The following is a 12,225-nucleotide window of genomic DNA, read 5'->3' as shown; positions in this document are numbered from 1 at the left end:
CTAGTAGGAGAAGCAGAGGGGTCTGTGGCAGAGGTGGGGTGGTGTTAAGTGCTCTAGAAACTCAGTTTCTGTTTGCCAGCCTGTGGTCTGAGCTAGCCACACATCTAGAGAGTCAACAAAGAACTGAGTCAGCAAACTCAACAGAGACTATTCTAGAGAAGAAGCCTGCTATCCACTGTCACATCATTTTCAAAGGGAAAGGATATTTTTGTATCCCTCTGAAGCACGAGGGAAAATGAAAGGTCGAGGGGGATGTAAAGCCCAAGGGTTATAACCTTGCACATGCACACAGCATTTGTTGTTGCTACCTATACATTTGTGTTAAATCGTGCGTGTATGTGTGTTTGTATGTGTGCGTGTATGTGTTTGGTTTTTCCAGACAGGATTTCTTTGTATAACCCTGGCTGTCCTTGCTTTGAAGACCAGGATGGACTCAAATTCACAGAAATCTACCTACCTCTGCCTCCCAACTGCTGGGATTAAAGGCGTGCACATCAACTGTCCAGCATAGATGTATATGTGAAAGTGTGTGTGTGTGTGTGTGTGTGTGTGTATTTGTATGTATGTTCATGTATATGTATGTATCTATCTATATATTTCTCATTTCACTATAGATCATTGAAAATCTTGTCATAACCCAATTTTGGATCAGCTGAATAGTCTTAGAGAAGGCCAGGTATGGTGATTCGTACAAGCCCATAATTCCAGCACCCCAGAGGTGGAGTTGGGTGGATCAGGAGTTCAGGTCATCTTTGGCTACATAGCAACTTCAAGCCAGTTGGGCTACAGGAGATCTTGTGTCAGAAGACAAAAACACATAAAGAAGTAAGCATTTTAATTCTACTCTATTAGAGAAACAATAGTAGAAAATGAAAGATAGTAAAATTTAAACAAGGTGGGTTTTGCTACTTTTTAAACTTGCCTGTTACACAGGAAAGACCGTGAAGTTATATATGATACATACTGTGTGTTGGTGAAATATGTATGGATTTTAACATTTAGTTACTCTAGCCTGCCTTTTCCCTTCATCTGTTTATGTCTGGTGTAGTTCTAATCTTTCATAGCTAAAAACACACGGGGCCCGACTCGTACAGCCCTGACTCTGGCTCTCTAATTTCTGCATCCTCTTGTTTCTCAGCTGCTCTTAGAGCACCAGGACGCATATCAGGCTGGGACGGTGTTTCCTGATGCTTTTTATCCTAGCATCTGCAAAAGAGGTAAGGGGAGTGTTTTCAGAGGGAGTGATGCTGCATTTGCTGGTTAATGGGAGTTTAAAAATTGTATATTTCATAGGCTGGAGAGACAGCTCAGTGGTTAAAAGTGTATACTGCTCTTGCAGAAGATGAGGTTTCGTTTCCCTGCACCCATGCTGGGTGACTCATAGCCACCTGTAACTTGGGCTCTAGGGCATCTGACACCTTTTCCTGGCCTCTGCAGGCACCTGCACTGGCATGCGCAGCCTACGCAGACAAACACATAATTAAAAATAAAATACAAGTTTATATATAAACATGTATATGTAAAAATGTTCACCAATGATTTTAACTGCTTGGGCATAGAAATTCTGGGAAGTTTGCTTTGTGGTGATATCTGGTCTGTATGTTTCTGCTTGCTTTACTGCTTTGTGGCAGCCCCTTCTGTTTGTCAGCATGTGACTCTCAAAAGGTTACCTACAGTCTCAGTTCTGTGTCTGAGCTACACCAACCTCCTCCCTGAGTTGTTCTTGACATTAATGAGCCAGCTGCCCAGTGATATGAAGGTCTAAGCTAGCTGAGTACCTTGAGGGGAATTTAATGAGGGCATCATTTCTAAAGGTGTGGGCAGGGTGCAAGAAGTCACCACGAATGATTCAGGGGACTAATTATTCATTGTGCTGGTGGACCTTCATGGAAGGAGTCACTGTTGAAGACCTCTCTGCCCCACGTTGGGGGCCAAAAATGTTGCAGCCCGAGCTGCCCCACATTTGGGGGCCAAAATGTCCTGGACCGCTCTGTCAGTGTTCGAACCCGCACTGCCGAAAGCCTTGGGGGCTAAATTGTTAGAACCAGCACTGCCCCAAGCTGCTCCGGTCCGAGGGTCAGGGTTCAGCAAGAGAGAGAGTGAGGACGGACGGGAAGAATGGAGACCAGACAGAGTGTGATTCAATCCCGTTTATTCTTCAGTCTCTCTTCTTCTCTCCAAGTCCCAAGTCTTGAGTTCCTAGTCCCTAGTTCCTAGTTCCTAGTGCCTCCAAGTTCCACGTTACTTCTTCCAAGTTCCTAGACTCAAGTACAAGTGTCTAATTCCTATTGCCTTTCTCGAGTCTCAAGTGCCTACTACTTCCAAGTTCTTCCTCCAAGTGCCAAGTGCCTAATACTTAATAATCATAATTCCTCAGAGTTCTCTAGTCCAAGTGTCTTCTTCCTCAACGCCTAATTCCTATCCAAGTTGTACTCAACTCTTCTGTCTGCCTCTCACCTTTTATATGCCTCACTTCTAAGCCACGCCTCTAAGTCACACCCTTAGGTCTTATCTCCAAATCACACCTTAAGTCTTGGCTCTAAATCTGATCTCTAAGTCTCACACACCCAAGGGAAGATCCTGGGTATCTAAGACAAGATGTTATCAGTGTGTGCTCAGCTGTTGCAGGGTGATGTAATCAAGCCTCTTTTCAGGGTATATGGCTCAAGATGGCCGCAAGGATGATAGCCGCCTTCTGTTGGCTCCCCACAAGTCACTTGACAAGAGTTTCCACTAATTTGTAGTGAAGGATCATAACCAGCCTCCTTCCATCCTTCAACAGAGGAACAGAGAACACAAATCCTCAGACCTCCCATCCCCTCCTCTCTTCTCTCATTATTGATTCTGTCAATTGGCCAATCCCAACCCAACTAAACCCAACCAAAGCCAGGGCACAAAGAAACCAGCTGAAACACCTGAGTGCTGATATTGAAGGCATGCACCACCACCAGCTAAACCCCATCCATCTCTGAACAGTCTGGTTTAACAGTAGTGAGATGCTGAAGTGCTGCTGTATCCTGTACTCAGGATTCCAAGCACTTACACTCACATCCAAACAAACGAGTGTAACAACAACAATAATGATAAAAAAATAAATTAAAGGAGAGTGACATGGGATAAGAGATCCGAATATAGCACATCCTTGTGGAAGGGTCCTTTGAGTGACTCTTCTAAAATTATGCCTGGCCCTTCTGCTCCTGAGGTGTCCTTGGAGCAAAAACAGAGGAAATAAGGGATTAGGGGGAAAGTGAAGGGAGCCAGGAACACAGCGGGTGGTCATGGGAGATTTGAGGAGACTCTCAATGTTTTGGGCTCCACAGGCAAACTTTTTTGTTTTATCAGGAAAATTTCATGACGTGTCTGAGAGGACTCACTGGACTCCGTTTCTTAATGCCAGCATCCATTATATTCGGGAGAACTACCCTCTGCCCTGGGATAAGGTAGGCATGCCCTCTGACCTCTGTTGATGTACTGCTGTACTGCCAAGTACTGCTGGATTCACTCCATTTGGAATCTCTGCTCCCCAGACTAGGATAGCTAATTGCCACTTGACCTGAAGTGCCATGCACACCAGTGGGGACACAGCAGATGCCTACTCGGTACTTAAAGTTACCGGAGAAAAGCTTGGAGATTTTTACTTGGCCATTTAGCTCCAATGCTAAAGAATCTATAAACCTTCCAAGATACTACACAGTATTCCAGAAAGTCTTATGTACTTTCCCGGATCCAGAAGCTACATGATTCACCTGCTTCTAGTTCTTTGTTAAGTCTCAGTAATGGAAATTAATTCATGTTCATTAAAGCCTTTCAGGGAATCTTCATAAAATAATACAACACATAAGACTTGAATTTGCTTTTTTTTTCTCCAGGACACAGAGAAGTTGGTAGCTTTCTTGTTTGGAATCACCTCCCACATGGTCGCCGATGTCAGCTGGCACAGCCTGGGTATTGAACAAGGGTTCCTCAGGACAATGGGAGCTGTGAGTACATATCATCACCAGAGTGCCACTGTCACACCCTGATCAAAACCGGGCAGGGCAAGGAGTATCTCAGAGACAGAGAGAGCACTTGCTTAACACGCAAAGCCCTGGTTTGATCCCCAAATCTACAAATAGGCCTGGATTGTTTTATGGAAAGGGAAAACTTTAGATTGTTCACACAATCTAAATAATAAGTGGAAATAAGCCTTTTTATATGAAGTGGCTTCTGGTTAGAGTTTTGTCTTTTAAAAAAGTTGTTATTATTAATTTCTTTCATTGTTACATTGTGTCTTCTTTAAAGACACATCTACAAGAGGGTGACCAGTGCTCTTAATTATTAAACCATCTCTCCATAGCATATAAGATAATGGGTTTCGTCATGACGGTTCATATACATACATGTCAGTGCACCTTGCCCATATTTATGCCTCCTATCCTCCTCCACCCACGTTAGTTGTTATTACCTCCATTTTATTGGACCTGTAATCATGGACTCCATTGGAAAAGTTGTTCACCCCAGGGAGACACAATTGTCTGCAGCCCTTTTGTTATCCAACTCAGTAGACAACCCAGACAAGAGGGAGGATATTAGTGTGACGACCAAACATCAAGATACATTTTTGCAGTCCCCTGGGAGAGGCTGTCACCTCCCCTCTGCTTGTCTGATTTGAGGTGACATTCTGGGTCACAGTCCATGACATTCACCACGTACTTCTCTTTGTTCCTCAGATTGATTTTTACGACTCTTATTCGGAGGCTCATTCGGCTGGTGATTTTGGTACCGTTTATTCATTTTTCTCATATGTTAATAACTTTCCTTAATTTATTTGTTAGTGTGTGTGTGTGTGCGCGTGCGCTTGTGCTTGTGAGCATCTGTGTTGTCATGTGCATGATGTGTCTGTGTCATGTGAACCACAATGTGCAGGTGTAAAGGTCAAAGGATCACATTATGGAGTGGTTCCTTCCACCTTTCTGTGGGTTCTGGGAATTGAACTCAGGTCGCCAGCCTTACATAGCAGGTGATTTTATCTAGTGAACTATCCTGCCAACCTTATATGGTAAGTATTTTTCTAATTTTAATCCTAAAGTTTATTTAGAACATAACACAGCTCATTCAACATGGAGATACATTTCTTTTTCTCTTTCTTTCCTTCTTTTCTCCTTCCTTCCTTTCTTTTTTTATTTTTTCTTTTCTTTTCTTTTTTCTTCTTTTTTTTTTTTTTTTTTTTTTTTGAGACAGTGTTTTTGTGCTGTCCTGGCTATTCCGGAAATCTAGCTTTGAACTCACAGAGATCTTCCTGCCTCTGCTTCCAAGTGTTGGGAGTAAAGGCATCCACCACTACGCCAAGCTAAGGGGCCATATTTCTGTGGGTGCATTAATGTATTTTTGTTTAAAAATGTATTTTGTTGTTGACATAATTTTTACTTATATGACATTTTTACTTATATGTTGGATTAAGATCCATCTGCTAGATTAGTCTTAGTCACCTGTATTTCAGCTTCCAATTGCTGAACTCTTTTTTTCCTGTAGAAATTTTCTTTAAATATGCACGTTATTATTTATTTGAAAAGACTTGTATGGTCTATCTTTTTTTTTTTTTTTTTTTTTGGTTTTTTGGTTTTTTGGTTCTTCGAGACAGGGTTTCTCTGTGTAGCCCTGGCTGGTCCTGGAACTCACTCTGTAGACCAGGCTGGATTCGAACTCAGAAATCCGCCTGCCTCTGCCTCCCGAGTGCTGGGATTAAAGGCATGCACCACCACTGCTCAGCCTTGTATGGTCTATCTTAAAGTAAAATAAATTAAGTTAAAAGCTGGATGTGGTGGCACACACCTGTAATCCCATCAGTTGGGGAGCTGAGACAGGAGGATTACTATAAGTTGAAGGGCAGCATTAAGCAGAGTGAACACAGGCTAGCCAAGACCACACAGTGAGATCCTGTTAAAAGTAAGCAAAAAAATGGCAAACAGAATTATTTCACTACACTTTCTTACTTCATTCACATCACTAGCTAAGATTTTTAAGAGAGTTTTTTCTTCAAGACAGCCCTGAAACAGAATGAATGAGTAGTTATGGGAATGGTGTGGTTTGTGGGAATGTGTGCTGGAAGCTGTCTTGTCAACTAACCCACAGATTGTAAATATTTTTTCTCTTGTAGGAGGAGATGTGTTGAGCCAGTTTGAATTTAATTTTAATTACCTCTCACGGAGCTGGTAAGATCAACATTCTTTTAAATACATGGTACCAAAATGGCATTTATGACTTGCCGGATTTGTTTTTTAGTTTATAGCTTATTTTCCCACTGGTTTGTCTTTTTATTTTTTATTTGTGTGTGTGTGTATGTGTATAATTTCATCCTTGTTACTAGGTAATTAGCCTAGGGCCTTCTGGATACTAGGTAACTACTTTGTTATTTTGCTAAGTCCTTAGCTTCTAATTTTTTTTTTTTTTTTTTTTACAATGTTTAAGTTTGAGACAGTATGTAACTACTGTCTCAGGTTAGCCTTGAACAAGTCCTTAGTTTCTATTTTTTTTACAGTGTTTAAAAATTTGAGACCCTGTCTAACTGAGTGTCTCAGGTTACCCTTGAACTAACTCTCTAAGGAGGCAGGCTTTGACCTTGGGGCCTCTCTTGCTCTAGCTTCTTAAGCAGCCTGGATTACTGGCTCCTGTTACCACTTCTGACTTTGCTAGTGTTTTTGAATAGTGTTCTGGATATACAGCTTCTAATCTCTCACCATTTTGTCAAATTACTTCTTAAGTTTCGTTTGTGCACTTTGAAGTGTGTAGTGTGTAGTGTGTAGTGTGTAGTGTGTAGTGTGTAGTGTGTAGTGTGTAGTGTGTAGTGTGTAGTGTGTAGTGTGTAGTGTGTAGTGTGTAGTGTGTAGTGTGTAGTGTGTAGTACTTAGGGTGTATTTTATTCATTATTGGGTTGTTTTGTTTGTTTGTTTTTTAGTTTTTCAAGACAGGGTTCCTCTGTGCAGCCCTGGCTGTCCTGGAACTCACTCTGCAGATCAGGCTGGCCTCAAACTCAGAAATCAGCCTGCCTCTGCCTCTCAAGGGCTAGGATTGAAGGCTGACTAATAGAATTTGTTAATTCATAGTAGTTGACTGTATCTGTTCTCCTTGGTTATGTATGCTTCTGATGTCTTTTAAAAGAAATTAAAAGAAATTCCTTATTTCTTTTAAAAGAAATAAGGAATGATTCTATGTAGTCTTCTAAAACTTTTGTGGTTTTAAAGAAGATTTATTTATTTTTACTTGTGTGTGTGTGTGTGTGTGTGTGCTTGCCTGTGTGTGTAACACTTACACGCAGTAGTTGTGAAGGCTGTGAGTGAGCTGGATCCCCTGGATCTGGAGTTACAGGTGGTCATGAGTTGTCTGATGCTGGGAAACAAACCTGGGTCTTCTGGGAGATCAGAAAGACCCTTTACATTTCATTCATCTGGGAAGTTTTTTGTAAGCTGAAGTATAAATCAAATTTTATTTTCCCATGGAGGCGGCTGAGTGCTCTAGAACAAATTTTTCATTAGTCTACTCTTTCCTCCTTGGTCTGCAGCAAGACTGTGTGCTTTCCTTTCTCTCCTCTTGGCCAGAATAACTGTCTCTCAAGAGCACGGCTTCTTTCTGTCTCCGTGACTTCACTGTCTGTCAGCTGCTAGAAGGGCAGAGCTTCCTATTTGTCTTCTGTCTTAGTGACCATTGAATTGTTGTGAAGAGACACCATGACCAAGGTAACTTAGAAAAGAAAGTATTTAACTCGGGGTTTGCTTACAGTGTCAGAGTCCATGTCTGTCAAGACGGGGAGTGTGGTGGCAGAGAGAGAGAAAGTCAGAGAGACAGAGACAGACAGACAGACACAGAGAGAGAAAGAGGAGAAAGACACAGAGAGAGATAGAGCCACAGAGAAACAGAGACAGATAGAGAGTCAGACAGACACTGGTCTTGGACTGGAACCAAACATTGAAGTTCATGAGCCTACAGGGGCCATTTTCATTCAAATTATCTCCCTTCTTCAAAAGTATGTTTTGTTTTTGCTCTTTCTGATGGAATCTAAGGATAAGGCTAATGTGTTTCAGGAAAAACTTGTTGGAATTTCGATGAAAGTTTATTGACCATAGCACGGCTGTGCCTCAGCAGAAAGCCATCTTTGAGTAGTGGATGAAGGTTAACTCAGACCTCACAGCTGCTCCAAGGGTACATAGTGAGTGCTATGAAGTGACCATCCTCCATGCCATCTGTATCACTCAAACCCAAGACTCAGGGACCTTCTTAGAAGAGGGGGTGGAAAGACTGACTGTAAGAGCCTGAGGCTGGGGACGACTCTCTAGGATGAATGCACACATAGACTCTTAGCATCCATGGTTGCCTGCACAAGAGTAAGCCAGTCAGCATTCCAGCACGGGGGAGGGACTCATGGGCTGCCACTCATAGTTGAGAAGTCACTGATGGCTGCTAGGGGAGTTTTCTTTAGGAGTTTTTTTAGTTTCCTCAGTCCCTAGCAGGTTGACCATGCTCTGGTGGATGGCCCCATGTCCACGCTCATCAATCTGTTCTGCTCCCTACCATCCAAACCCTGTAGCTTCTGAGGTTCAGCGGACACTAACAGAGTAAAGCTGGCTCTTGTCCTTGCTTGCTTCCAAGGATCCCACTTTCTGTTTGGGTTTGGCCTTTGGAATTATTATTTCATTTTATTACTTTCTTGCTTGCTTAGTGATTCATCAAAACAAATATTTTTTTGTGTTTCCTTTTTGCCTGTTAAGACATTTTTATTGAAAAGGTCATAGGTGCTCTTATAAGCTAAAAATGGGCTTCATAATTCCTTCTCTCTTGTTAATACACATAAATCAATTTTAATCTCATGTTTTGTTTTTTTTTTGTTTCTTTCATTTTATTATGGAAATCAGATTTTATTGGTTGTTATATTCTTGTTTAGTCTGAGGATTTTGAGATTGAAATACAAATGACTCTATACATCTGATTTTAAAATACTGCTCTTCTTCCAGCTAAAATAGTTAATGTCTATGAGCCAAAAGCTGGGCCCAGAGTTCTTTCTCTGGCTTTCTTCTGTGCATCTAAATTAGCACGTCTGAGAGGGGAGCCATATCTGGTGCTCATGTCTGTAAGTCCAACACTCAGGAGGCTGAGGCAGGAGGACTGCTGCAAGTTTGAAGATAGCCTAAGATACACAGAGAGTTCTAGTCCATACTTGGTTACAGAGTAAGACAGTATTTTAAAAAACCAAATACGCCGGGTGGTGGTGGCGCACGACTTTAATCCCAGCACTTGGGAGGCAGAGGCAGAGGCAGGTAGATCTCTGAGTTTGAGGCCAGCCTGGTCTACAGAGTGAGTTCCAGGACAGCCAGGCCTATACAGAGAAACCCTGCCTCGAAAAACCAAAAAAACAAAAAAACAAAACAAAACAAAACAAAACAAAAAAACAACAACCAAATATACCCTTGCCCCACACATATCCAAATACAACTCTGTACCCCACATACCAGACACACACACACACACACACACACACACACACACACACACACACACACAGGTATGTACACATGCATGTTCATGAACACATACACACACATTAGTAATTCATGAGACTAATTTTCATGAACTCTGAATTCACAAAGTTGAACAGTTTCTAATACTTGATAATTTCTGATATTTAAGTATCTTTTCATAAATATTTGACTAAGGCACCTTTTTTTTTTTTTTTTTTTTTTTTGTTCTGCATCATTGAGAAAATTACTTACTGTCCCTGTGAGACTCAGTTTCCTTTTATGTAAAACAGGAATATAATGGTACCAATCCCTAAGTGCCACTGGCAGAATTAACTGCCCAGTGCTGGTGCTGGTGGTGACATGCAGAATCAATCAGGGGACACTGGGAGCTTGTGGGGTTCCTGTGGTTGTTCCTGTTGTCTTCAGTGTCAGAACCCAAGCCTCTCTCTTTCATTTTAACTCAGGTATGTGCCCATCAAAGATCTTCTGAGAATTTATCATAATCTCTATGGTCGGAATGTGATCACCAAAAATGTCATTGTCGATTGCACATACCTTCAGTTCCTGGAGATGTAAGTGTGGACCAGCAGGACGTTTGCAGCTGACTTATGGGAGCACCCTGAGCACCCTTTTCATATTTTGAGTGTATGGATTTCGCTTCTGTAAAGGCAGTTGAAAGGAGATGCACATGGTGGGGCTGTCTCTTCAGTACTTGCTTCATTTTTCTATAGAAACTGCAGCTTATGAGGATTCTTCTTTGTGTTGCAGGCATGGGGAGATGTTAGCTGTTTCCAAGGTAAAGATGTGCCTTTTCTGAATCTTGGCTAAGGGGTGGTATGTGGATGGTGCAATGCCTTACTCTCCACCTCTTGCTGCAGCTGTATTCCACATACTCTACCAAGTCTCCATTTCTGGTGGAACAGTTCCAAGACTACTTCCTCGGAGGTCTGGATGACATGGCGTTCTGGTCCACGAACATTTACCGTTTGACCAGCTTTATGCTGGAGAATGGGACCAGGTGAGTTTTGCCTTGCTAGATTCCCCATGCAAAGCTCAGCGTCTTCAGTTGACGAAACAAAAATCAAAGGAAAACAGTCTCAGAAGTGTTGACTGAAGCCATTTGGAGAGAAAACAGTGGAAACTGTGGACTCTCTAAAACCTGACTGGGGGACACCTGGTTGACTTGGTAAATTCCTTTCAAGTTTTAGAAACAGAGGGACAGAGAAACAGACACGGCAGAACTGGGAATCACTGAGAAGTAGCTCACACACACCTCCCCCATGCTCTAAAACCAAATCATTGGTGGATGGTTTGTAGAGCACAGGCCCTGAAGGAGATGGATGGAGGGCATAGGTCAGATTGTTGCTTAGCCTCTCCTGGGAGAGCACCATCTTCAGGACCAGAGCTACTCAGAGACTAAACACAGTTAGAGCATCCAGGAAGTTAGATCTTTAGGAAGAACTGCCCCTAGTTCCTGGGAAGCCACTGTTGATCAGAGAAACCACGCACCAGCAGCATTGGGCTCACAGTGTGTATGTGTGTGCACGCGCGCACACGCACACATGAACACATTCAGAAGCCAGAATGCTCTTTTTTTTTTTTTTTTTTTTTTGAGACGGTCTGTTATTGATCTAGATCTTGGTGATTAGACCAGGCAGCTAGGCAGGCTGTCCATGGAGCTCCAGAGGTCTGCTTGACTCTGCAAGCCCCTATACCAGGTCATGGGTGCTGGGAATTAAATATGGGTCCTCATGTTTGCAACAACTGATTGACTCATCTCCCAGCCTGGCTGAGAGTGTTTAGGTGCATGAAGCATAGATGTAAAGAGGGTGGGGTTTGGAATGGAAGACGCCTCCTTACCACTGAGTTTATGTCACGAATTGCTAAACCTCCTAAGCTTTGATTTCCTGTTAAATGGGGATGCTTACCATTCCATCTTAATGAGGCTGCAAGGAGTCTCTGAGAACCCTTGTGCAGAACAGAGGGTTTAACAAGCCAGTGCTTACTAAGTGCTGCCTGGATCCATGATCATGATTGCTATTAGGTGGAAGTTAAGGTTATATTGGTCGAACTCAGAATGTCCAGTCATAGTAGAGTGAGTAACCTCCATTTCTTCATCCTCCTTCACTCCCTCTCTCCCCATCCCTCCCTCCCTCCTTTACTTCCTCCCTCCTTCCCTCAGCCACATGCAGCAGTCCTCAAGCCCAGCCCCATTTCTGGGTGACTTTGGATTATTTCTGTACTTAGCTAAGGAAAGACAGGTAGGAAGAAACAGGAGAGGAGTACAGTTCTTATCTCTGTTCTAGCACACACACACACACACATATACACACACATACACACATACACACACATATATACATACACACACATGCACATACATACACACACACATACACACATATACACATACATATACACACACATACACACACACACACACATATACACATACACACACATACACATACATACACACACACATATACACACACATACACACACATACACACATACACACACACATACACACACATACACACACATACACACATACACACACATATACACACACATACACACACATACATACATACACACATACATACACACACATACACACATATACACACATACACACACATACACACATACACACATATATACACACATACATACACACATACATACATACACACATACACACACACATACACACACATACACACATACACAC

General features: G+C 42.3%; 1 protein-coding gene across 2 annotated transcripts in view; it reads left to right on the top strand.

Moving 5' to 3' along the window:
* The window catches only part of Gpld1 (glycosylphosphatidylinositol specific phospholipase D1), a 52,266-nt gene that overhangs the window by 8,705 nt on the left and 31,336 nt on the right, over positions 1–12,225 (top strand). For both annotated transcript variants that reach the window (XM_076939226.1, XM_034509773.2), the window contains 8 exons: positions 1,139–1,217; positions 3,343–3,440; positions 3,870–3,980; positions 4,710–4,758; positions 6,137–6,191; positions 9,953–10,060; positions 10,257–10,284; positions 10,367–10,506. In XM_076939226.1, coding sequence (XP_076795341.1) covers positions 1,139–1,217; positions 3,343–3,440; positions 3,870–3,980; positions 4,710–4,758; positions 6,137–6,191; positions 9,953–10,060; positions 10,257–10,284; positions 10,367–10,506 — 668 coding nt within the window. The remainder of the gene's footprint in view (positions 1–1,138; positions 1,218–3,342; positions 3,441–3,869; positions 3,981–4,709; positions 4,759–6,136; positions 6,192–9,952; positions 10,061–10,256; positions 10,285–10,366; positions 10,507–12,225) is intronic.

The sequence above is a fragment of the Arvicanthis niloticus genome, chromosome 8, assembly GCF_011762505.2.
Source record: "Arvicanthis niloticus isolate mArvNil1 chromosome 8, mArvNil1.pat.X, whole genome shotgun sequence".
In the NCBI taxonomy this organism is placed as follows: domain Eukaryota; kingdom Metazoa; phylum Chordata; class Mammalia; order Rodentia; family Muridae; genus Arvicanthis; species Arvicanthis niloticus.
Note: the sequence above shows the minus strand (reverse complement) of the source record. Positions and strands in the feature narration are given on the sequence as shown.